The 27,416-nt window shown below is 42.0% G+C and overlaps 2 protein-coding genes across 2 annotated transcripts in view; both read right to left on the bottom strand.

The window, feature by feature from the left end:
* Positions 1-27,416, bottom strand: part of FAM167B (family with sequence similarity 167 member B) — a 99,551-nt gene that overhangs the window by 57,532 nt on the left and 14,603 nt on the right. The window lies entirely within an intron of this gene.
* LCK (LCK proto-oncogene, Src family tyrosine kinase) lies at positions 35-25,331 on the bottom strand (the record flags this gene model as incomplete). Its single annotated transcript, XM_083370172.1, has 12 exons — positions 35-795; positions 1,126-1,257; positions 2,341-2,494; positions 3,411-3,487; positions 11,915-12,094; positions 13,684-13,836; positions 14,397-14,546; positions 16,702-16,805; positions 21,007-21,105; positions 21,921-22,011; positions 24,676-24,757; positions 25,230-25,331. 12 exons carry the CDS (start codon positions 25,329-25,331, stop codon positions 593-595), a joined length of 1,527 nt encoding a protein of 508 aa, XP_083226298.1. The 3' UTR covers positions 35-592.

Below are 27,416 nucleotides of genomic sequence, written 5' to 3'. Positions count from 1 at the left end.
TGACTTAGATTTGAAGTTCTGATGTTGCCCCTCCCTCAAAGACACTTGACCTCCATTTACAATGGTTTTGCTGAAAACCAGCGTTTTACTTAAAATTTCTGGAAAAAAATGTCCCGTAGCAAAAATAGATTTGCTTAATGACCAGTTTTTGCTTTAAGGCCGCTGCAAAATGGGCCATAAAAACTGGTCATTTGCTTTACGACTGTCACAACTTACAATCGCAATTGCCAGGTTCAGCATGATCATAAGCCGAGGACTACCTACAGTATACCAGGGGCATGTGCCATCTACAGAACAGCTGAAGCAAAAAGTAATAATAATAGTAAAAGGCTAGCTTCGGCCTGCTGAGCATGTGCGAGAACTCTCCATCTCAGTTCTTCTGGGCACCTTTGAATGTTGGTTTTCTTTTCCTTTCGAAAAAAGGGGGAAGTTTGCCGGAGATAAGGAACTCAGGAAGTCATTGGAGTCCCCAATAAGCCCTTCTTCTCCATCCTACCCCCGCCATGTTGGATGCAAGGCAAAGTCTTCAAAAGAGCATCTTTTCTGTTGGTTGTGAGAATAGTGTACCATGGATCCTGGCTTGAGGCCATCTTCACACCTGCTGCTCATATTGTCCTTCCGTGGCAGTGAAAAAGTCCTCCAGGACCCCTTTCAGGAACTCAAAAGTGGGGCGTTGCTCTGGGTTATCCTTCCAACATTGCAGCATCAGTTTGTACAGCTCTTCTGGGCAGTTGTCTGGTTGCGGCATCCGGTACCCTCGTTCCAGGTTTTGGATGACTTCTGGATTGCTCATTCCTGCAGCCAGAAGAGAAGCAGCAAATAAGAATGGGGTTTGGGGTCCAGGTGAGGCACTTCCCGCCACAAAGGTTGCAACATAAAGCACCCCCAAAAGATGTGGCGATGCTTCTCCCAGACTCTTTACCTTGCAGCAGAGTTTCTCAGCTCAGCAATTAAGACGCGTGGACTTCTTCTTGCAGAATTCCCCAGCAACTGTGACTGGCTAAGGAATTCTGGGAGTTGAAGTCCACAAATCTTAAAGCTGCCAAGTTTGAGAAACCCTGCCTTAGACAAAGGCAAACTTATTTTGTATGGATCACAAATGGAAATAGATTGCTACTTACTGACCTGGGTAAGGGATCCGGCCATAAGTGATGATCTCAGTCAGTAGAATCCCAAATGACCAGACATCTGATTTGATGGTGAATGTTCCATAATTGATGGCCTCGGGGGCTGTCCATTTAATTGGAAACTTTGCTCCTGAAGGAAGAAATCTTAAGAGGGTAAGAATGATATCTTGGTGCAGAGTAGACCCACCTGTTTCCTCTGGATTTCAGTTCCCAGAACTTCCTTAGTTCTGTGGGTTGTGAATTCAAAAACTAAGTTTCAGCCTATCAGGAGAGTTGGAAGGCTGAAAAAGAAAGACTAATTTTTCCCAAGAGGAAAACTAGTAACTTTCATTGCATCGGCCACAAGAAGGAGCTGCACACTCTGGAATGCCAGCATTTTACGCCACATGTCCTTGATGTACACATCATCAGAAATGTTCATCATCTGTAAAAATCAGACTTTTGTCGATGACCAGCACATTACAGAGATTTTTTTTCTGGAGAAAGGATTCTGACCCTTTAGCCTAGCTTGGGTGCGCATCACACACCTGCATTCTAAGGATCAATTGTGGTCCAGTATTTTTCACCCTTGGCCATTTTAAGCTGTGTGGACTTCAATTCCAGAATTCTGGGAGTTGAGGTCCACACACTTTAAAGTGGCCAGAGTTGAGAAACACTTGGAATCAGTGTGCATAGTACCTATGCATAAGGTCATCTGTCCTAACTCCTTCCCTCCCACCCTCACTTCAATTCCATCTTCAGAATAATTCATGGACCCTGATCTGCCCATTCAGAAGCATGAAGTCATGGCAAGAGTGTTTCTAAGGGAGTTTTTTTAAAAAAAGATTGAGAAAGTGAGGACTGAGGGGGTTTTTAGTTTTAAGTTTTAACATTGTTTTATTGTTGGGCTATTATTAATTTAATTCTTTTTAATTCTATTTTTATCTTAATTTATATTGTCTTTTAAATATTGCCCTGTAAACCGCCCTGAGTCCTTCGGGAATAGGGCAGTATAGAAAACTAATTAAATAAATAAAATAAATAAAGTTTGAATGCACAATCAAAGCCCCCCCTCCTTTTGACATGCATTGCACCCCACACGAAAAAATGGATTGAGTGTTTGAAGCTGCCATTTTGAATTTTTCGACACCCTCCGTGCAGCCCTCCCCCCCCTCCCCAAAGAAGGAAGAAGCTTTGCTTGCTTGGCAAGGCCGAGGGGCCAGAAGAGACCCACCCTCCTGAGCAGTGTATTCGTCGTCCGTCATAAGGCGGGCCAGCCCAAAATCTGCAATCTTGCAGCAGAGGCTTTCAGACACCAGGATATTGGCAGCCCGCAGGTCACGATGGATATAGTTTTTCTTCTCCAGGAAGGCCATTCCTTCTGCTATCTTTGTGGGCAAAGAGGAGACACACATCACATACTTTTGTGCTGCATTTCCACCCTAGCTTTCCTCCCGAGCACTCAGGTCAAGTGTAACTCGCTTCCTTTCCCATGAATCCTCACAACCATCCTGCTGTAAAACAGGCTGAAAAAACAGCATTTATTTATATACACATACATACATACATCCCTCTGAATCCTCCTCTTTCTTTTGCTCTGAGGCAGGCAGCCAAACGTGAGGCATTCATGAGCAAGGCCTGTTTTTGTTTTAACCTGCAGCCTTTGTGACTCTCAGGACACGTTTGTTCCAGACAATAGGTTTGGCTGGTTTCTTCAATTAACAAACTGAATTGGATAATGGCCTAGCCTGGAGACCACTAGGTGGACATGCTCGCCTTGTACTTAAGGAGAGGAAACAGCAAACGCTCCCTGGAAAAGTCAAGGCTTTTGGCCAGCCCAGAAATGAAAATGAATAATGCACACACCATACCGTAGAACATAGAATAATAAGGCTGGATGGTCTTCAGGGGTCTTCCAGTCCAATCCCTGGCTCAAGGCAGGGGCTTCATACCATCCCAGTCAAATAGCTTTCCAATCTCTTGTTAGAAGAGTGATAGTTCTGGAGGCCAGCTGTTCCACTGATCAATTGTTCTCACTATCAAAACGTTTCTCCTTACTTCTTTCTACCTTAGATCTCTTTTTAAGGATCTTGTGGGATTGTTGTTCTAAAGAGATTCTAGCTACAGCCAACTAAATTCCCTGGTTTAGCAGAAGATGTTTCTACCATTTCTTTTCATGCCTAAAAATAAGTTTTCTACCCATTAACACTCCCACCCCCAATAAAAGGCATTTTCACTGTTTGCTCCACTTCAGCCATTCTGTCTGCTTATATCTTCTCACCCCTTATATTATTTTGTTCATACCTGTGCTGACATGTCTAGGAGTTTATAAATTGTTAATTTAGTGCCTTCTGCAGCTTTGAGAAAATCTACCAGGTTGCCTAGAAAGAAGAAGGGGAAATCATCAGTCAAAATATGCTCAGTGCCCCTTCAGTTATAAGTACACAAATACAAAATTAGTAATGCTTACAAGAGCTATAAGCTCTATTTTCTGTTATCACTTTTTCTAATCATTAAAATCAACTTTGTTTCCCACAAAATGTCTCTAAGGGTTTTCTTGTCAGCCATAAATGTAGATTTTTTTCCTCTAATCAAGGAAGTCAATTTAGCCATCTTTGCAAGCGTCATCATCCTCACCAATCATTCCTCCATTGTGAGTTGTGCCAAATCTTTCCCCTTTTGTACATATAATAATTTCACTGCAGTTGTCATATACTGTATGAAAACAAAGTTCGATAACTTTTTTTCTAGCTATTTATCCATCAATCCCCAAAGAAGTCTCCAATTTCAATTGTATATTTATTTATTTATTATTTATTTATTATTTAAATTTATATACCGCCCTATTCCCGTAGGACTCAGGACGGTTTACAGGGAAAATTAAAATACATAATATACAAAATTAAAATCAATTAAAACTATTAATTAAATTACAGTCCCTGAAGTTAAACTAAAACCCAATTAAGTTAAATTAAATTAAAACCCCTCAGTCTGGGCCAAACAGCTCGAAGAACCAGGTTTTCAAGTCCCGGCGAAATAAGGAAAGGTCGGGGGCAGTCCTGAGTTCCGTGGGAAGTTGGTTCCATAGGGCCGGTGCGCCCACAGAGAATGCCCTTCCCCTGGGAATAACCCGCCGGCATTCCTTAACCGGCGGTACCCTGAGGAGGGGTATATTGATTTTTAAAATCCTCAGAATTGGTGTATACAGTTTTATCTAAAATATTCTAACTTTTTTACATCTCCACCAAAGCTGATAAAATATTCCCTTGTGTTATTCACATTTACCACATAAATGTGACGAGCAAGCCTGACTTTAAGACTTGTTGACTTCAACTCCCAGAATTGCCCAGCCAGCAAGTCCATGCATCTTAAAGTTGCCAAGTCCTTCCTTCCTTCCTTCCTTCCTTCCTTCCTTCCTTCCTTCCTTCCTTCCTTTGTTCCAGATTCTTTTAAACATGCTGTTCTATGTTGAAGAAACTCTCCTTAGATTCCTTGCTCTCTTAAAATTGCTGCTACTTAGACAATTCTAACTTCAAAGGCCCCGAATGAAAAGTTCACTTTATGCTTTCTTTGAATCTAGATGTGCTTCCAACATTTACCTACAGTATGGTACCCCTATTGCATTCCCCCAGAAAACATCTGCATATCCTTATGGGGGATAGATGGGAATGTTGAAGATCAAACTGGTAACCCTCATTCCAGCACCTGGCAGAGCCAAAAGCCTGGCTTCAAGTCCTGTGCTATCTCTGGGACTATCTTTGACACTGATGTTGCCCTCTCCGATTCACAGAATGCACTCGCCTATTCAGTAGTTGACCTTAGCAACAAATCTGTGCTCCCACCATTCCTCAGGAGTGCCTCTAAGAATGGCAATTGCTGGGAACTCAGATCGACATTTGGATGCCCTTAAACCCCTAAGCGTTCTCTCAACGAATATTGCAGGTTTGGAAGGCTAAATTCCAAGATTCTGATTTTATAAATTACATTGCTGAATTTGATATACTTCAAAGAGACATGGCTTGAAAATAGCTTGCATATAGATGGGTATAAATCCCTTTCATTCCCAGCAGTACCCGGAACAGGACATGATAGATTGTGTGGTGGTTTAAGTATACAAATATGAAGTAAGCTACACTCAAACATTACACAGTTAGATCCCATGGAGAGCTATGCGATGTCTTACAACTGAGTCTTAGCAAGACCGGCTGAAGAATTCTGGAAGTTGAAGTCCACAAAGTTGCCAAGATTGGACATCCCTGTTCTAGAGAATTTCTCTGGTAACATAGCGAAGTAACTCTTCCCACCCATGGAATAATTGTAATCATCCATTTGATGTATCCTTCAACAATTTGGTTCTCGATCAGGGGTGTCTGCAGGCTGTGGTTTAAAAAGTTGATGGAGCTTCAGTTGTGTTGTGACAGCCATCTTGATTATTATTTTTTTACACCATACCCTGTGGACACTCTTGTTCCTGACAACAGTGCCCAGAATTCCCAGACAGCATGGACAAGGATTCATAGTCCAGCAAATCTGGAGAACAAAAGTTGGAGAAGACTGCCTGAGATGTCTTGCTGGTACTTTCCAGAATAATAAAAAGGAAGGTTCTTTCTCTGGAGAAACCATGATTCTAAAATGGCTCCAAAGGGGGAAAAAAATCTTCTGATCATCATTCCCAGCAGAGGGGGGGGGGAGATCTAATCCAGCATTGGGGTAGGAGGACATCTCTTTATTTTGCTACTTTGTGCGTTACTCATTAACTTTTTTAAAAAAACTGTTTTTGCATTATGTCCTACGTCAAATTACCTCTACAAGGTATTCTCCAGATGTAATCGCCACAGTTCCCATAATGCTGAGCCAATACATCTGCTGGATATCTACTGGAGAAAGTTGGCTCAGAAGGTTAATTTTTTTAAAAAAAAAGTTGCCCTTGAAGCATTATTTCCCTGCAAAATGGCAGGCAAAATCTTAAGGAAGGTCAGGGGTCTTCAAACTTGGCCCTTTTATGATTTGTGGCCCAAATCCCCCTCAGGGATAATTAAACTATAGCTGAAGCAGCAGTAGGATGTAAAATGCAAGATGGCCAATAGAGGGCAAAGTGAGCCAAAAAGTTCTGCATCCCTCTGCTGCTATCTGATGGTGATGTAGAAATTCGCATCTCAGATTTAGAAGCACCATTTTGGGGGTGCTTTTCTTCCATGTCCTTTTATGTCTTCCTCTATCTATTCTGCCAACCTAGGAAGAGACCAAAATATCCTCCTTAATTTGGGTAAGATGTTTGCACGTATGCGTGTGTGTGCCCGTGCGTGTGTGTTTCCCCTAATCTAGCCTTCTCAGTTCTGATTCAAAGCCAAGTTCTTCTGCTGGGGCAGCAAAATCTCACAGGGAAAAAAAATGTGACCATGTTCCAGATGCCTTAAACCAGAGTGAAAATCTCTGGTTTTCTTTTCAAACTCCAGAAAGAAAGTGGAGTAGCAGAAAAGCTAGACCAGACATGTCAAACACAAGGCCCGGGGGCCGGATCCGGCCCGTGAAGTGGTTTCATGTGCCCCCCGAAGCCATCCTGGAAACAGTGAGGGAACGGCCCCCTCTGCCTTGGCCCTGGCCCAGAGACCCTCCTTCTGCCAGAGACCCTCAGATCTGTCCCACTCCTGCCCAGGCCCCCATAGGCACCCTTGAGGCGAACGATGTAGAGCTGGCCACGCCCACCCAGTAAGCCATACGCACTCTAGCCACACCCACCCAGCAGGCCACGCCCACCCAGGCCACACCCACCCGGCCCCCTGAGGGCAACCGCAATGCTGATGTGGCCCTCAATGAAATTGAGTTTGACACCCCTGAGCTAGACTGTCCCCTGGACAGACAAGAGCCAGAAAATTTTGCCATCCACCCCCACCCAGTTGCCAGTTCTTGAGCTGAGCGGAGTAAAATCATGCTCACTGATGTGTTTGAAACCCTGGCAGCCCAAAGCCAAGAGATGGAAATCAGCTAGTATATCAGCTAATATCTGGCTGTCAGCTGTAATAAATCAGCAAGAATTCCGCATTCCCCAAGGCTGAACACTGTAGGGTCAAACAGCAGGCAGAGTAAAGTTTTTCATCATGGCTGATTTGGTGCACATGGCTCCCCGAGACGTGGAATATCCAGCCCTCCCATGCTAGTCCCAGTGCTTGGCTATGTCTATGGGCATCCGAGATGGCCAGTTTTAAGATATGGGCATTTTATTCTGTCACTGTAAAAGCTGATTTACTCATAGCATATGCTGCAACAGTTACTACAATCTTTCCCCTTCAAGGATCATTTGTTGGCACGTGCAGATATGATTATAAAAGTCAAGCTCTGCAACTGCACAGCGAAAACCTTGTCCCTTTTTCATATTTGTACAACTCACATAAAGGATTGGAGCTTCTATCACAAAACTGTGGCTGCCATCTTGACTTTCTTGACGCCCACCCCCACCTTCTGCAGACTTTTTTCCACACACTTTTTTTTAACAAGAGATTTATTTGTTGGACACTAGTGTCTGCCACATGCTTTAAAACGACAACATTATCACTTTTGCATGCTAGGGTCCAGATAGTCCATGCTTAGCAACCAAAATTGGAACCAGCAACTTGTTTGTTAAGCAAAATGGTCAGTAAGTGAAACTGTGACTGTGCTTATGATCTGATTTCAACTGTCCTTTGCTTTACTGGCTCATGAAGGTGGTAAATGGTTGTAAAATAACTTTTCCATCACCATCATAACTGTAAAAAGTCACTAAATAAGGACTAGCCACACGGGGCAAGGATCCTAGATCCCCCTGGCAAATCAAATCTGGGAGCTTTCTGTGAAATGATGGGGTGGGGTGGGGTGGATGAAATGGACTAGATGGGATAAAACAGGCAGGTGGTGAAACTGAACCACAGAAAGTCCAAGAGCCAAGCAGACAGGGGCTGTTTCTCCCATGGGGAAGAAAATTCTTTGAGGAAAGAAAAAAACTGCCACAGAGCAATGAAAGTTTGGCCCAATGCACTTTCAGGAACAGAAAGTTAAACTGAAATATACCAACCCAGCAACGATCAGAGCACACACCCACAGGTCTATGGGTGGCCAAAGAATCTGTTTGCACATCTGCCCTCCTGCAGCTTGGGTGTGTGTATTTTAGACTTAATGGGGAAGATGGTATACTGTATATAGCTTGCGCTGCCCCCTTCATCATCTGCCTCGTGCCCAGCGGATTTTGGAAAAGATTTGCCACTTCAGTACTGCCTGTGCAGAGAGGTCCACCATGTGGATTCTGTCTACTGTTCTGTATATCAATCTCTGGGTTGGTGTCAAACATGCAGAACATCTGAGCCTTTGGCTTTGGAATGGAAGAGGGAATGGGCTACTCTTGGTGCTCTTTAAAGTTCAAATACAAGAGCCCACCACTAGCTTAATCCATAGAGAGAAGAGCCCAGAGTTGGATGAAGGCCAATTGGTACCCTAAGCCAGTGTTTCCCAACCTTAGGAACTTGAAGATGCGTGGACTTCAACTCCCAGAATTCCCCAGCCAGCATAGCTGGCTGGGGAATTCTGGGAGTTGAAGTCCACGCATCTTCAAGTTCCTAAGGTTGGGAAACGCTGCCCTAAGCAACGATGCCATTTGGCTGTTCCATGGTTTAGTTGACAAGACATTAAGACTCCTTGGAGGCTGAATGCTAACTGTGGCCAGGAGAGAGTTAATGGCAGGATAGCTGGAGGGGGGTACTCCATGGTGCCTCCCTTCCCTTAAGCACGCTGTTATTCTGCCTGATGGCTAATCAGGGCTGGAGGGAGCCTAGGTTTGCTGCAGCCTCCTGAAGATGGAGAGAATAGCTGGCAGGAAACCCCTCCCAGATCCCCCAGCTATTTTTGTATCCTGGAAGGCTTTGCTCCTTTTTGTAGCTAGCTAAATTGCAAGTGCCTTTCATTTCCTTCCTTTTCTCCATGGCCTTGTGCCAAATCCTGCAAGATCTCTTCCAAGCCCAACTATCTAGAGCAAAGGGAACTCTGCAAAATAACTCGGCTGGCTCTGAAAGAACAGGGGGAATAATAGACTACAGGCAGTCCTCGACTTGCAACAGTTCATTTAGTAACCATTCCGAGTTACAACGGCAATGAAAAAAGTGACTTATGGCTGTTTTTCACACTTATGACCCTTGTAGCATCCCCATGATCACACGGTCAAAATTAGGCCACTTGGAAACTGACTCATATTTAGGATTGTTGCAGTGCCCCAAGGTCACGTGTTTACTTTTTGCGACCTTCTGACAGGCAAAGTCAGTGAGGAAGCCAGAGTCACTTAACAACCATATTTACCAACTTAAAATTGCAGTGATTCACTTAACAAGAAAGGTTGTAAAATGGAGCAAAATTCACTTAACAGCTGTCTCAATTAGCAGCACAAATTTTGGGCTCGATTACGGTCATAAGTTAAGGACTAGCTGTATACCCCCAGCAAGAGGCAGAGAAAAAGTGCTGGAAGATCAAAGGTGGTGTTCTCTGTCTGCCATTGGTAATTATCATCATTCCTGGCTTGGTTGCGTTGCTCTCCATCCTGTCTCAGATGTCTCAGCAAGGCAAAGGCAGCCCAAAGACATTCAGTTTTGGCTTTGTATGTGTGAACATTTCCTTGGTGGTTTACTCAGCAACCCATAGTTTAAAAAAACATTGGTTCAACATCATGTGTGAATGAAGTTATCAGTTCATTCACGGGGCCTGGTTTTGATTACCATGGTTGGTGTCTATGTAGGTATAATAATAAAGGTGGGAAATGATGATGATGATGATGATGATGATGATAGAGAGAGAGAGAGAGAGAGAGAGAGAGAGAGAGAGAGAGAGAGAGAGATGGACAGACAGACATATAGATAAGCAGCTACCCAACTCCATTCAATGCAGATTTCCAGGTAGTTGTACTTTGTTCTGGGGCGACCTGCTTGGTATTACAGGAAGTCCTTGACTTATGACTGTTGCGACATCCCGGTGGTCACATAATCAAAATTCAGACAACTGGCCCTGGCATGTATTTAAGACAGTTGCAGTGTCCCCGACCATGTGATCACCTTTTGCAACCTTTTGATAAGCAAAGTCAGTGCCAGATTCATTTAACAACCCCACAATTCATTCTTCAAGCTCTCTGGCCCAGGCTGGGAATTTTAATTTTAATTGGGTTTTTTTTTTTTAACTTTTTTTCAGGGAGACTGTTGTGATTATTTTTAATTGTTTTTAACTTTTGTATTTCTTGTTTTAAATTACCCTGAAAACCGCCCTGAGTCCTTCGGGAAAGGGCGGTATATAAATCCAATTAAATTAAATTAAATTAAAAATTAAAAACTGCAGTGATTCGCTTAACAACTGTGGCAAGAAAGGTTGCAAAACCGGGCAAAAATCACTTTACAATTATCTTGCTTAGCAATGGAAATTTTGGGCTCAATTGTAGACATCAATGAAGGACTATCTATATTAGTCGGTGACCTTATAAAAAGGCTCCTCTGTGTTCTATTCTGTTTCTCTGGGAGAGGACTGACGTTTGGCAATGATCCCTTGAAATGTTCACCAGTTTTATTTAGGGTCATGTCAAGCTCCGTTCCTGAGAAGTTTATGGAAATATCCATGTCTTTTTCTTGGAAATATTATATAAATAGTTTCCCATTGTCTTATCTTCTGCAGCTACGTTTCAACTTCCCATCCAGCTTACAAGTCCTGGGATTTCCTAGCTGTCCCCCAACCAGGTTCTAATTGGGGCCAATCCTGATCAGTTTTCCAAGATCAGCCAAGATTGCCTATCCGCTACCGCCAAAGTGGTAGAGCCCCAATTTGGACAATCCTTGGAAGGGAGAAAGGAGTTTCCTGAAACTGAGGGTAAAAATGAAATATTATTTGTTGCACTTTATTTCTAATCTATACTGTATATAATAAAATTTTATGTACGTACTATATATGATAGTAATATAGTCAGCTCAAGGACTGGTGGCAAACTCAGCCATGATGGAAAGCCCCTTAGAGCAGCATTTGTCAGCTTCAGCAACTTTAAGGTATCTGGACTTCAATTGAAGCCCACAACAGCTTAAAGTTGCCCAAGTTGACAAACACTGCGCTAGATGATTAGTCCAGAAGTGAGTAACCATCACATCCCCAGACAGGCTATTCTGAAATCTGCAGTTATCTCCTACTTTCCATCCAAAGACTCTGATAATATTTTTTTTGGTTTTTAGGATCATAGAGTGAAAGAACCATAGAGCAGGAAGACCCCCCCAAGGATTATTTGGTCCAATCCTCTGCAGTGTGTAGGAAAACTATTTAAGCCATCCAGTGGAGATGGATCTCCAGCTTCTTCTTAAAAGCCTCCAGAGATGGAGAACCCAGAGACTCTAGGTAGGCTGCTCCATTGTTGTGGAGCTCTTACCATTAGGAAGACCTTCCATATGCTGAAACGGATATAAATTGCTGCAGTTTGCACTAATAATTTCCTTTTATATATGCTTTATGTATCTTATTGATCACGCTAGCCTTCGCTCCCTCACACCCAGCCACCTTGATGAAGAACAGAGCTCAGAAAGTAACACTTTTTATGACCTTTGAATGGATTCCTCAACATATCGAAAGGACTCCAAAGAGGGGAGGGGAGGGAGGGGGAGAGGAGAGGAGAGGAGAAGAGACTTTCCCTGGAAAAAAATATGAAATGTGGAACACATTTAGAAAATAAAACCTAATAGAATCAGAATAAACCTGCAAAATTTCCCTCGTCCAAGTCAGAACCAAACTTCATCCAGGTGAAATGGGAGGAAACATTCTCAGAAGCGCACCTTTTTCCATATACTCTGTAATGATGAACATGGGCCTCTGAGTCACCACTGCATAGAGCCTCACCAGCCGTGCATGGCGCAGTTTCTTCATCAGGTTGGCTTCAGCCAGGAAGGCTTCAGGCGACATGCTGCCTTGTTTCAAACTCTTGATGGCCACTTTTGTGTGTCCATTATAGTAGCCTGTGGAGGGAGAGAGGGAAGATATGGGTCCAGGGCTAAGCCTGATTTCCCCATCACTGGACATAATGCTACAGTTGAAGGCGAAGCTCTTCTGGTCATCAAAGCAGCCTCTCCACCCTTTTGATCTAGCAGCAGGCCTGTTTGTGCGGAAAGGGGGTCAGGAAAGCTTCAGGCGACATGCTGCCTTGTTTCAAACTCTTGATGGCCAATTTTGTGTGGGCAGGACCACGCAACTGAAGCCCTGCATTTTTCTTCATGTATTACACAGTGTATGTAAAAACAGAGTAGGACTTCAGTTGTGTGATTGTGACTGCCATCTTGAACTTTTCAGCACACAAACCACGTGGATGCCTCTATTCAGATGACACAACAAGTCCTGAGTCCTTCGTGCCTCTTTGAACCCAGCAGCTGTATTCATACAACATACTTCACTTGGTTATGAGATTGACTCATTTCCTGCACAATGTCCTGTTACACACAATAATCAGTTGAGTTGGATTCACACAAGCCATGAAGAAGCTAGCTGAGGTTGAAGCTAACCAAACCGAGCACGTTCTGCAAATGTAGCCTCCAAGTTTGTAACTGATCTGGTTAACATTGTGATGCCAAGACAACCATTGTTTTTCAGCAGTCATTTCCTGCCACAAACGCAGGCTGCAGGAAAGAGCAAATGCTAATGTTTACATACAGTACTGTGATCGAAACTAAATTAAAAGCTCAGCAGCAAAGCTGATCCATACTAAAAATCCTACTTCATCACTATGTAAAATTATGTAAAATTGTAAAATTAAGACAGTGACATTTGGTGCGTAAAATGGATATTAAACACCTGCACGAAGTTCTTTATTGTCAATTGAAAAATATCAGGAAGTGTAGATGGCCTCTTTCCAAACTAATCTTTGGTATCATGAGAGCCTGTTTGGTTCAGTGGTTAAGGCACCAGGCTAGGAAACAGGAGACAATGAATTCTAGTCCTGCCTTAGGCATCAAGGCCAGCTGGGTGACTTTGGGCCAATCACCAGGAGGTGGTGAGTTCTAGTCCCTCCTTAGGCACCAAAGCTGACTGGGTAACTTTGGGCCAATCAACAGAAGACAGTGAGTTCTAGTCCCACTTTAGATATGAAAACTGGCTGGGTGACTTTGGGCCAGTCACTAGGAAATGGTGAGTTCTAGTCCCGCCTTAGCAGTGGTGGGATTCAAATAGGTGAACAACCGGTTCTCTGTGTGGATGCCACTTCTGGAAGTCCATTCTGGGCCTGGGCAACAAAAAATTAGCTGCCGAAGTGGTACGAACCGGCTGAATCCCACCACTGCGCCTTAGGCATGAAAGCCAGCTGGATGACTTTGGGCCAGTCACTCTCTCTCAGCCCCACATCACATCACAGGGTGGTTGTTATGGGGAAAGTAGGACGAAGAAGGATTACATAGAAGGATATACAAAGGATAAAGAAGGGATAAAATAGTAATAGTAGTAGTAGTGTAGTAGTAGTAGTAGTAACAACAACAGTCTTTTCTAATGAAAGTATAGCTTCTTGAATTGCTGAAAGTCATGACTGAGCAGAGTACGCATGAATCTACACCCCACTTACCCATCCAAACTTCACCAAATTGCCCTGCTCCCAATTTCTCCACCAGCTTCAGGCTCTCCCTGGGCACTTCCCACTCATCCTGCCACCAGGGCTTCTGTGGCTTCTGAGTTTGGCAGGGCTTGGTTAGGCGGGTGCAGAGCCCATCAGCGCTATCTGTGAATAGGATGGTGCAAAGGAGAAGAGTAAGTAGGCCAAAGGGATGGTGCTGGACCATGTCTGCACATAACACTGGAGCTTCACAAGGAGTGGAGAGGCATGGAAGGTCATCAAGAACACCTCCCTATCCTCAGAAAGGGCAACTTCTCGTATGTGGAGCCATTTTTACAAATCAAAAAGCATCTTCTAGAATGAAGGTAAAGGTAAAGGTTGCCCGCACATGCGTGCTAAGTCGTTTCCGACTCTAGGGGCCAGTGCTCATCTCCGTTTCAAAGCCGAAGAGCCAGCGCTTGTCCAAGGACGTCTCCGTGGTCATGTGGCCGCACATCTCAAAGTTGCTGAGGTTGAGAAACACTGCCCTGGATGGTGCAAATCCCAGGACAGCAACTATGTTAGTGCATTAGGTGCTAAAACCACAGGAATCACGGGGCACTTGACAGCCCTTACATTAGTATCTCAGAGACCTTGGCCTTGGGGGACCCAAACTCTCCCTGTATGAGAAGAGTGGACAGCCCAGTCCCACCCAAAAGAGGCTCCAGCAGTGTCTTTAGCCTTACTGGTATAATATTCTACCAGGCTGTGCAAGCTGTCAAAGGTGATACGAGGAGAGATGTAGAAGCCGCCGTTGTCCATATTTCGTATCTTATAGTGCTTCACAACTTCTCCTTGGTTCTGGTCAAAATCTCGCACAGAGAGGGAGAAGGAGCCTGGGGAGAAACAGAATTTTGTTACTTTGCTGTCCCTTTCTCAGAGCAAAAGAGGCAGGCATCACTTTCCTTCCTCCAAAATGCTTCCTTCCTGGCTGGGACAAGTATAAAAGGACTTGGGAGTCAAGAGGGGTTCGAACTAAATGCGTATTGTAGGAAAAGAGCTACATTCAAGGGGATACATTTTAATATTTTTTTTCTCATTTTTGCTCACAAAATCTTCTCCCTTTGATGAAAAAGGTCGGTGCCCAATAGCAGCCACACTGAAGCAATTAAAGCTCCATCCCTTTTATGGGATTAAACGGGGCAGGTCTTCCCGCTTTTTGTTGTGGCTGCCTTCTTGACATTTTTGAGCAGTTGCCTAAGGCACACATTTACAACCACAGTTAGAACCAAAATTTCCTTTGCTAAGCAAGATGGTTGTTAAGTGAGTTGCCCCCAATTTTATGACCTTTTTTTGCCATGGTTGTTAAGCAAATCACTGCAGTTTTGAAGTGAACTGTTCAGTTGTTGAGCAGATCCATCTTCCCCCATTGACTTTGCTTGTCAGAAGTCGGCCATCACATAATGCTAGGATGCTGCAACTGTGGTAAATACATGCTGGTTGCCAAGCACCCGAATTCTGATCACATGATCGTGGGAATGCTACAATGGTCATAAATGCGAGGACCAATCATAAAATACTTTTTCCAGTGCTATTGTAATGGTCTTTAAACAAATGTTTGTAAGTTGACAACTGCCCATAATTCTGCTAATTTGAGAACTTTTAATATCTCTGTTTTCTGATATCTTTTCACCCCAAAGTGTTCAAATCTTTGATAGGGGGAAACTGCTTCCATTTCAGGTGGAGGAGTTTTTAACACCTCCATCTCTGTCTTCCCAGTAAAAGACAGAAGGGAAATCTTTATTGGTATCTGCAAAGCAGCAACCAGAATATGAAATTTGGGGGACAGTTAAGAAAGGCCTTGGGAGTGAAGAGGGGTTCAAACTGATGTATATTGTAGGAGGAGAGCTACAATAAGAGAAGGGGCCTTAATCTAGTCTAATCCCCTGTCCAAGCAGAAGACCCTACACCAGGGGTCTGTAACCTTGGCAACTTTAAGACTTGTGGACTTCAGCTTCCAGAATGTTGGCTGAGGAATTCTGGGAGCTGAAGTCCACAAGTCTTAAAGGTGTCAAGGTTGCAGACCCCTGCCCTGTACCATTTCTGACAAATGGCAGTCCACTGTTTAATTGTTCTCGCTGTCAGGAAATTTCTTCTCAATTCTAGGTTGGACCTTCCTTTGACAGGGTCTACCACAACTCACCATGGCCAACTCACTAACACTGAAGAAATTGTGGAATAGAATCATTAAAGAAAGGATGCCAAAGGAGGGACCCAACGAAATGTGAGTGACAAAATCATTACATTTTAAATGATTACATTGAATTGTTGAATTGTCCTGCAGCAAGTTGTCCTGCGGCAAATTGGTCGTGGCAAGTTGGCTGTAGTGAATTAGCTGCGTTGAGGTGACTGTGACAAGTTGGCCATAGATAAGCTTCCACCAGTTACTTCTTTCTATATATATATATATATATATATATATATATATATATATATATATATATATATATATATATATACATACATACATACATACATATATATATATATATATATATATATATATATATATATACACACACACACACACACACACACACACACACATATATACATATATATATATTATATATTTTTTTTAAAGGGCGGCTTACAAGCTTAGCAGTATAAAGGTAAAGATAAGCTATATGTATGTATGTATGTATGTATGTATGTGTGTGTGTGTGTGTGTGTGTTAAATGTTTGTTAAGTATTTATATTTATATTTAAGTATATATATTTATTCTTTACATACATATGTTAATTTTCCAAACAACGTGTGAACTGAGTTTATAATTCATTAATTCATCATTTACTTCTTGTGCTGCCCTCAGGTCCTTTGGAGAATAGGACGACCCCTCCCACTCTTCTCTGTGACAGCACTCTAATTTTGGAAGACTGCTATCATGTAAGGCACCCAATGAACCTTTTCCAAAGTTGCTTTTAAGTTTGCCTCTCCAATCTCTTTGTCATCTTCCTAATACAGAGGAAAGGCTGATCTAAACAAATTACCTTTGGTGGATTCACTCTCTCGAATGAGGAAAGCACCATGTGTATTACCAGCACTGAGAAGGCGGCGCTCAGCATCCTTCCTGCCGAGGGCTTTGAAAAACCAACTGCAAGAAATGACACACCGTTTACAGAGTTCTATCCACAGCCCATTGCGTGTTCTATAGTTTTAAGTAAGCGACCGCAGCTATTCTGACTTAAAATGAAACAAGGTGAGGATATTGTTTATTGCAGAAGAAAAAGCCACATTTACATTTTAATTTGAAACCTTTCTTGGCCACTCTGCAAAATGAATACTCCCAGAATGACGTACAGTAAATATTTCTACTACAGCTTATATAATATACTATTTTAATTCATATATTTATATTGATCCACAAGAACAAAGGAGAGCTTACAAGAAGAGAACTGCAGGGTCACACAATCCAAAAATATAAAGGGCAAAATATTTTGTTTCTTGAGAAACCATTCCCAAATTAGTCCATCTACCTTAAGAACAAAACCATTTACCATTTGCCCAGTAAATATCTTTTCAACCTGTAAATTTTGCCCTTTATATTTTTGTCATTTTTTGTCATGAACAACCAAGAAAACAAGCCAAAGGATCACTGAACAAATCAGCCCAGATTTTACATTTGAGGCACAAAGGACTAGCTTCAATTGTTATATTTTGGACATATTAGGTGAATACCCAGCTCTCTTGAAAGTCCATAGGGTTGGGAAAGATGGAAGAAGGAGAAGACGAGGACAAGCAGCAACAAGGAGGAGGGACTCAATTACAGTGGTGAAGAGTAAAACACAAGAACACCTGAAGAACTATGTTGAGAACATTTTACCCTGAGAAAAATCTTCAACTTTCGAGCAGAGAAAGTAAACATCCCAAGGAATTGTACTTGTCAGTGGTGACTAGACCACAATCCTGATGGATCAAGATGATGATGATGATGATGATGATGATATGATGATGAGGAGGAGGAGGAGGAGGGGAAGAAGAAAAAGAAGAAGAAGAAGAAGAAGAAGAAGAAGAAGAAGAAGAAGAAGAAGAAGAAGAAGAAGAAGAAGAAGAAGAAGAAGAAGAAGGAAGGGACCTTGGAGGTCATCTAGTCCTGCCCCCTGCTCAGGCAGGAAACCCTATACCATTTCGGACAAATGGCTGTCCAGTCTTTTCTTTAAAAACTTCCAGTGTTGGAGCATTCACCGCTTCTGGAGGCAGGTTGTTCCACCGGTTAATTGTTCTAACTGTCGGGAAGTTTCTCCTTAGTTCTAGGTTGCTTCTCTCTTTGGGTAGTTATGGTTAGATGGAGGTTGTGTTTTTTGTGTAGCCTCTAAATACTCTCCAAGTCTAGCTTCTGTGGAACATCTTGCAGTCAGGCCTCCAGTGTGGTTCCCACAAAGACCAAAGTCCTTGTGACCATTTCCTTTGTGGTATCCACAACATGCCTTCAAATCTCATCAGCCAAAATGATTCTGGTGGACAGATGCCTTGCGGTGAAAACGGAACCATCTACTTCCGTAGGGTAGAAAAGTATGAGGATGGCCTTAAAGAAGGAAAATGTCAGCCTAGCCTGAAACAGAGCCAGGCATGAAGGAGAAACTCAAGTTAATCTGGCCTTGACCCTCTTGGATATAAGAAGGAGAAAGAGAAAATCTCAGTCAATCTTTCAAGATTGTTGAAAGGGATTTTGAAGGTCTTCTAGTCCAACCCCCTTCTCAGGCAGGAAGCCCTATACCAGGGGTGTCAAATTGCCAGCCCGCGGGCTGGACATGTCATCCAGAAGCCACGCCCACCCTATTGCCAGCAATGGAAAAATTGTCCCAATATGTTGCATGACGTCATGTGACGTTGCAAGTTTGACATGTCTGCTCTATACCATTTCAAACAAACCATTGTCCAATCTCTTCTTAAAAACTTCCAGTATTGGAGCACTCACAACTTCTGGAGGCAGGTTGTTCCACTGGTTAATTGTTCTGTCAGGAAGTTTCTCCTTAGTTCTAGGTTGCTTCTGTCCTTGATTAGTTTCCATCCATTGCTTCTTGTCCTGCCTTCAGGTGCTTTGGAGAATAGCTTGACTCCCTCTTCTTTGGGGCAGCCCCTGAGATATTGGAACACTGCCATCATGCCACCCCTAGTCCTTCTTTACATTAGACTAGACCTAGCCAATTCCAGGAACTGCTCTTTCTATGTTTTAGCCTCCAGTCCCCTGATCATCTTTGTTGCTCTTCTCTGCACTCTTTCTAGAGTCTCAACATCTTTTTTACATCGTGGTGAACAAAACTGGATGCAGTATTCCAAGTGTAGCCTTACCAAGGTGTTATAAAATGGTGTTAACACTTCATGTGATCTTGATTCTATCCCTCTGTTAATGCAGCCTAGCACTGTGTTGGTTTTTTTGGCAGCTGCAGCACACTGCTGGCTCATATTTAAGCGACTGTCCATTAGGACTCCAAGATCCCTCTCACAGTTACTAATATACACACACACACATGCACGCACACGCACACACACACCCCTTTGGTTTTTCTTGCCTAAATGTAAAGGTAAAGGTTCCCCCACACATGCGTGCTAGTCGTTTCCGACTCTCGGGGCCGGTGCTCATCTCCGTTTCAAAGCTGAAGAGCCAGCGCTTGTCCGAGGACGTCTCCGTGGTCATGTTGCCGGCATGACTAGACGCCAAAGGCACACGGAACGCTGTTACCTTCCCACCGTAGCGGTCCCTATTTTTCTACTTGCATTTTTACGTGCTTTCGAACTGCTAGGTTGGCAGAAGCTGGGACGAGTAACAGGCACTCACTCTGTTACGCGGCACTCAGGATTCGACCCGCCAAACTGCCGACCTTCTGATCAACAAGCTCAGCGTCCTAACCCACTGAGCCACCGCGTCCCTTTGCCTAAATGTAGAACCTTACTTTTTTTTACCATTAAATTTCATTTTCTTAGACAGGGCCCAATGTTCAAGTCTGTCAAGATCCTATCTTCTGTAGTGTTAGCTATTCCTGCCAGCTTGGTGTCATCTGCAAATTTGCTGAGTTCCCCCCTCTATCCAGTCATCTAAATCATTCATGAAGATATTGAAGAGTACGGGGCCTCTTGGGGATACCCCACCGCATACTTCCCTCAACAGATGCAGTTCCATTGAGGACTACATGTTGAGTGCGGTTGGTCAGCTAATTATGAATCCATCCAGTGGTGATGCTGTCTAATCCACATTTTTCTATCTTATGAAGTAGTAAGTTGTGGTCTACTTTATCAAAGGTCTTACTAAAGTCCAAGTAAATTATATCCACAGCATTCCTCTGGCCCACTAATTTTGTCACTTTGTCAAAAAATGCAATAAGATTTGTCCGGCATGATCTGTTTTTGACAAACCAATGATGGCTTTTGGCTATGACTTTGTTTGCCTCTACAATAGGTGTTTGCAGATTCGTTGCTTGATTATCTTTTCCAGAATCTTCCCAGGTATTGACGTCAGGCTGATAGGGGTCTAGTTTCCTGAATCCATTTGTTCACATGCTCTTGTGATATGTGCAGATTTTCCCCCTTTTGTAGCTCTACTCAGATTTGCTGTTCATATTAGGAATGTTTTACTCCTTTTACTGGGTACCAGGTTGGAGAAGAGGAGTTGAGCGGACAGAGAAGGACTTGGCTTTAGCAGCTGTATATATTTGCGTGAATGCCTACATTTTTTAAAAAAGAAAACTACAATAGACACACAACTTTTTATTCCACAGAAAACTATATAAAACACACAAAAGCACATGCATTCCTTTAGTAGAGTACCTGCATAAGTAACATTTATATTCTGCTGCGAAAATAAAAATGAAACAAATGAAAATTTCTAAATGCAATCAACAGTTAGACGGATTTTTTAATACATTCATTTACCACTGGCCTGAACCTGAGTAAGGATGATTTGGATTGAGGTTTAAGCCTCTTATCATTACACTCATTCCCTGACTTACAACCATAATTGCAACCCAAAAATTTGTTGTTAAGTGCTGTGATTGTTAAATGAAGCATCAGGTGATCACACCTGATTTTACAATCTGTTTTGCCACGGTTGTTAAGTAAGGCACCACGTGATCTTGACTTTGCTTGTCAAAAGCTGGCTACAAAGGTTGCAAATGATGATCACACAATTATATGATGCTACATTTCAAGGACCAGTTGTCACATTTTTCAGCACCATTGTAACTTTGATAGGTCACTAAATGAATGGTTGTAAATCAAGGTTTACCTGTTTTGATACCCTTAGAAACACAGCTTGTCTGTGGCTACGGGCATGGAGAAGAACAGTTCTTGCTACTCACGGCTCTTGTTCCAGTGTGTTCAACTTGGCGACAAAGTTGCATGGTATATAGCCCACTTGCCCTGTGGTGAGAGACTGAGCTTTCCACCATTCGCCTGTCCTAAAAGAGAGAAGAATTGTCTGTCCATCTCCTTATTCTTCAATCCCATCCCTACCCAAGAGACAAAGGCAGACAGTGAACCCCAACTTAGGCTTGGACAACCCTATTCCTCCTTCTTCCAGTTCGTGTTTCTTTAGCCATGTCGGCTGGATGCCAGGCACCAGTCATCCCCCAAAAAATCCTTTCCATTATCACAGTATAACGTTTGCACAATAAATTTTTGTGATGTGTTTTATCAAAAGGAACCCCACCATCCCTCCACCCAGGATAGTGAACCTGGGTGGGATATACTCCAACACCATTGGGGAGAGCAGAAGTGTCCAATAGATCAAGATGGCTATTGCAGCTTGCCAATCAAAGCCCAACCCCCCTTTTTTTTACACACTGCACAACTTATGCATATACAAAACATTAGAGGCAGTAAATGAATTTGTGTGCCTTGGTAAAAAGTCCCTACTCAGAGACTGAATTCAACCATGGCAAAACCATGGAATTCTCACATTGTTTTGTTTTGTGTTTGTGTGTGTTTGCATGCGTGTGTATGTTTACATATACATACTTACAAGTTCTTGCACTTTTATATCAGTTGAGCTAAATTAATTTTGAGGGATCTCACAGCCCACTTAGAAACCTTTCACAGTATAAATGTACGTCTAAATCCTCATGGGCCCATATTACTGATAGTAACATGATTAGAAGCTGCTCTTCCTGGTGGAAATGCAAGCCTTCAGTGCAACTTGAGCTGTTTTCAGACAGAAGAGTTAATCCCTTTTGCTGATGAACCACATAGTGCCCCACAATAGAAACCAGCTTACTCTTCTATTATCCTCAGCTGTTCTCCGGTTCGAAGCAGCAGATCGCCTTCATGAGTTGATTCATAGTCATAGAGGGCAACCACCAGTTTATCTAAAAAGGGCATGGACATATTTTTAGAAAACAAAACAGGATTCGGAGTAAAGGCTGCTAGGAATAGAAGGAAAGGACATAGTTGCAGAAGACTATGAACATGTGTGAAGACCATGGGGAAAGATATTATGAGAATGCAACATGGGGATGAAGAAAGGTATATTGAAGAGAATGGCAGCCGGGGAAAAAAAAATCAGTCAAGAAATAAATATACTGCTCAAAAAAAATAAAGGGAACACTTAAACAACACAATGTACTGTATTTAATAGTAGGATGTCTTATCTTGTGTTCCCGTTATTTTTTTGAGCAGTATATATATAGAGAGAAAATAATTGCAAACAACACACTCAAGCACAACATTTACAATTAAAGGAGCCAAAAGGAAGGATTCTAAAGGAAATAAAATGAGATTCAGGTAGCTCATATAAAGATTTATTGCAAGCTTAAGCTGTCTACAAGAATTTGACCAACTGGCGGTTAAGGGAAATGAATGGGAGGTAAGAGAGGCATTCAAGGTGAGCTGGACTTGGATGGTGCTTGTGTCTTAGGAATGTTTGGCCCCTCCCTTGAGCTCAGCCTGGTCATCTCCTACACAAAATATTGTTTTCAGTGGGTGAAGAGGGCTAAGTAAGAAACCTCTAACACAGTGAAACAATTTAAAACTTAAAGTGGTGAAATCATATGGAGTGAAAGTGAAGTGAGGGAAAGCTGGAAGGAGCATTTTAAATATTTATATGGAACGGAAAGTGATGTGTTGAAGAATGGAATCAAAAGAAATGCAATCAATATTCAATAAGAAGGAAAAAAAGTCACGAATGCCGTATGTTGGAAAATAAGGCTACAGGTGTTCAAATATGGTTATGGATCATCTGTGCAAAATTTATTTAAAACACACGTGAAGACTGTGTCTATGACTGGAGAAATCCTGCTGTTATCCTTATATCCAGGGATGGTAGTAGGAAATTTGCAAAACTACAGGGATATTACTCTGCCTTGGAAGGTGATGCCCAGCTGAATGAGTATGCAAGTTATCAATCAACGAAATTGAGAAAGTGCAGTGTGGCTTTATTCTAGGCAAGGGTTAAACAGAGTTGTCCTTTTTAGCAAGTCATTAAAGCATGTATGAATGTGAGGAACTTTATTATGCATTTGTTGATTTAAAGAAAAGTGTATCCTAAAGCAAACAGTTATGGAATGTGGAATTGATCGACCTCTGAAAGTAATAAGAGTGGTATATGACAGAAGCAAAGAGCGTGAGAATCAGTTAAATGCTTAGCAAGTAGTTAATATTTGACCAAGGAATAAATCAAGGAAGTTTATTGTCATTTTTGCTTTTTAATCAGTTTATGGAAAAATATTTTTAAAAATGCTATTGGTGACATTAGACATGTATTGGTTGTGGACCAATGTGTATGCATGTAAACAATGCTATTTTGTTGACTGATTACAAATTATTGCAGCAACAGTTGTAAAGATTGTAAACAGTTGTAAACATGGTTTGCAGGGCTAGAGATGAGATGAGAAAAATGTCTTTGGTTCTATATGGAAGAACGTAGAGTCCACAATACTGTAGGACAATATCTTTTGGGAACCAGCAAGAGATGGTTTGGTATAGAGGTTAAGGAGCAGAATAGAAATCAGAAGAACGTGACTTCTCATCCTGTCTTAGGCACAAAGCCAGCCTGATGACCTTGGGCCAGTCTCTCTCAGCCCTAGGAAGGAGGCAAACCACTTTTGGGGAAAAAAATAGCTAAAAAACCGCAAAGACTTGTCCAGGTGGTCATCAGATGTCAAAAATTGAGCTGAAGGAATGAATGCACATGCACGCACACACATCTTGTTCAGACTCAAGGATTAGCCACAGTTCTAAAGAATGAGAGGTTGAATCAGCTTGGCTCTTATCTTGCTGGTAGTCTATTAGAATTTGGCAAAGGTAAAGATCCTTTGAGCCCAAAGCAAAGTTTGTAAATAGAAAGTGTGTTTATCTTTGTTTTTCCCCAGCTTTATTCCGTAATCTTTTAAGCTTATTCTGGAATCATCAATCTTTCATTAATATTTGGAAGAGAAATGAGCTCTTTGAGTATGCTTGCAAATAATAATAAAAAAAGGTACGGAATTGTCCTTGAGTTCCTGCCCAGTCTGACTTGTGACATGCCAAAGAATTATATTACCGTAATAGAGACTCGTATTAGTGAGGGGAGACCTAAGCAAGGGCGAGAAAGCCTTCTGCTTGGGAATTGCTTTTGTTTTCCTGACAGCCATTATGAATCATATTTTTATATTTTCAAACACACCCACCAGCCACCCAAATTCTGAGGAACTAACAAAACAAACAAAATTTGACCCAATTAAAACAACTGAAACAATTGGTTAGAGGGGATGGTTAGAGGAATCAAGCATCGGAGAGATTCATCTGAATATTCTTCTGAATATATTTGAGCAATAGTTTTTCTAAGATGTGGGCCATACTTCTGCAATCTCTCCCACCTGTTGATAAACTGATGTGGTCCCCTTATTTTGTTCTCTGCCCTACGTTTGCCCCCAACCCCTGAACTTGCCAACCAATCCTCAGATGCCACAGATTTATGGCATTGCTAAGAAAACCAAATAGTCTTTGCATAGCTTGGCCAACATCCAAAGCCAAAAGGAAAATGAAACACTCACCTTGAAGGGGTGAACTAGGAGGAAGAATCCCTTCGGCCACCAACAGAGGAGTGTGCAACTCAGGACCATTTAAAGTGGGTTTCTGCAGGAGAAACAATGCTAAAATCAAACATCCTTTAATTGCAAGAAAGGTGAAAAGTGAGGTAAAACTGTTTTCAAATGTGATGGAAGAAGGCCAGAACTTAAATGCTTCCTCCTCACCCAAATGAAATTATTATTATTCTCTGATAGTCTTATGACACCCTATATTTCCTAATCTGACTAAAATGAAAATTGATTCTGCCAGCTGTGAAATCAGGTGTACAACTGGGTCAGAGATAGAACATGTTTTTTAAAAAAATAAATAAAGCTGGAACATACAAGTTAGGATGTGGGAGTTTTGGCGTGAGACTTTATACCAGTATTTCCAACCTTGGCAGTTTTAAGATGGGCATGTCAAAACTGCCGAGGTCAGGAAATGCTACTTATACAGTCCAGTGTCCCCAACGCGTTTTCAAAAAGGAGTTATGAGATTAATGTGCAAATGAGCAAACCAGAGCAATGAGATTTCTCACCTGTGGCTTGGTGGCTGGATCAATAGGATAATGACACACCTCACAAATTTCAGCATCTATAGCCCAGTCATCATCATAATCTAAACTGCAGCAGCAACCCATAATGTCTGCAAAGACAGGAGAAGAGACCGAGATACAATCAAGTCACGAGCCCAGGTTCAGAACTCTGAACATCTAAGTAAGATCTTCAGCAAAACGCATGAAATTAGAAATGAAAACAAATAAATGCAAAATGAAACCAATTGGTAACAAAATACATTACCCATCATCCATGATCTTCCTTGAATTAACTATCAGGTGCTAGAAGCAGCAATACAATCCCTTGCCCAGAGCAGGTCATATTGCAGTGGGTAGTCTAAGTTGGTGGAATGGGGGCAATACTTGGAAATCACATTTTCTCATATCAACCAATTCTTTTTTTCAGTCCTGGAGTAACATGATATCCCTCAAGGGGTAGTATAAGTAGTCCTCAACCTATGACCACAATTGAGCCCAAAATTTCTGTTGCTCAGTGAGACAGTTGTTAAGCGAATTTTGTCCCATTTTACGACCTTTCTTGTCACAGTTGTTATGCAAGTCACCACAGTTGTTAAGTCAGTCATGCAGTCATTAAGTGAATCTGGCTTCAGCGTGACTTTGCTTGTCAGAAGGTTGCAAAAGGGGATCATATGACCCTGAGACATGAAGTGCCCAGATTTTGCTCACATGACCGTGGGGATGCTGCAATGGTCATAAGTGTGAAAACAGTCATAAGTCACTTTTTTCACTGCCATTGTAAGTCAAGGACTACTAATTTCAGAAAGCAGGCTAAAGGTTTTGGACTTCTGACAGCTTTGCAATACACTATCTCAACTAACTGATGCCTAAGAGTGTGGGTGTGGGTGTAAGCCATGGCCTAAATGACTGCTTCCAAATGTGTCATTCTGAAATAGATTTTAAACACGAATAGCCTCTGGCACTTCCTGGAAGACCATTTTAGAGAACTAGTCTACAAAATAAACAAAATGGCCCCAACATCTAACAAACAAGTTGGTAATACTTTGTTTCTTGCTAATAACCCTGCATTTTAAACAATAGCTTTAAAAGCATAAATCTAAATGAGCCACATCAATGCAGTTTCCAAAATGGCGTCTGTTGAATTCTCACCCTCCTGCTTGAAGGTAGATATGCTGCGCGCAGCAAATAGCAAGCAAGATTGATTCCGAAAAGGTTGCTTTTCTTTACATTCTGCAACTTTAATTTCAATTCTGTAACCTGCCTTCTTTTTTTCCCCCCCAAGTTCCACATTCTGAAATAACCTTCTTTCATTGGAAGAGAATAAGAACAGATGTTGGAAGCTTTAAGTATGGTTCTCCTTCTAATATCTCCTTGAACAACATAACTGATCCACAAAATTCCCACCATTTCTAGTTGGGAAGTTCCTCCAAGGTTCAGCATTCAGAACAGGCATTTTTGCAATCTTGTTATATCAATAGAAAACATTTCCTCAGCAATGTAAACATGGAACTGGATCTATCATATAGGCTGTTTCAAAACACACAGGGCATTGCCAGGGAAGTATATTTATAAAAAATAAAGGTCGATAAAACAGGGTAGAGAGTTACAGAATCAGCCTTTCTATGACACAAAGTGAACTGGATGCTTCAGGCAATAGATTTAGTTTGTTTCAGGTAGGCAATTAATGTTCCCTACCAAGTAAGGAGAGAAAGAAAAATGTGATATTTTTCTCCCTTCATTCTTTGACTTGACACTTTCTCTCTGTTCTTTAGCCAGGAAAAGCATCTTGGCCGAGCCCTAAGTTCAAATCTTCAGTCACACCACACTTTTCCTAGGCTCTGCATTACCTTTAAGCATATTTACCAAATAAATTATCTTATTCACTTTGGGATGTATTTCTGACCAATACAAAGAGAATGAGATTGTCCTCTAAGTGAACAAAGGTAATCTGGCAGGATCGCTACAGGTCCCAGAGCAAGGTTGCTTTCAGATCAGTCTTGATCACAGGCAACTGTCTGGACAAGCCCATGGCATTTTCTTGATAATAGAGTTCATAGGTAGATTGTCCTTGTCTTCTTGCTAGGGCTTGGAGAAAATAACAGGCCCAAAGTCGCCTTGTCACCCAAATTCAGGGACACCAATTTTTAGAAATGTATGGTATCCTACATTGCTATGTAACTGCAAGATATT

The sequence above is a fragment of the Vipera ursinii genome (assembly GCF_947247035.1).
Source record: "Vipera ursinii genome assembly, chromosome: 9".
NCBI classification, from domain to species: domain Eukaryota; kingdom Metazoa; phylum Chordata; class Lepidosauria; order Squamata; family Viperidae; genus Vipera; species Vipera ursinii.
This window is presented reverse-complemented; position numbering and strand designations above follow the sequence as displayed.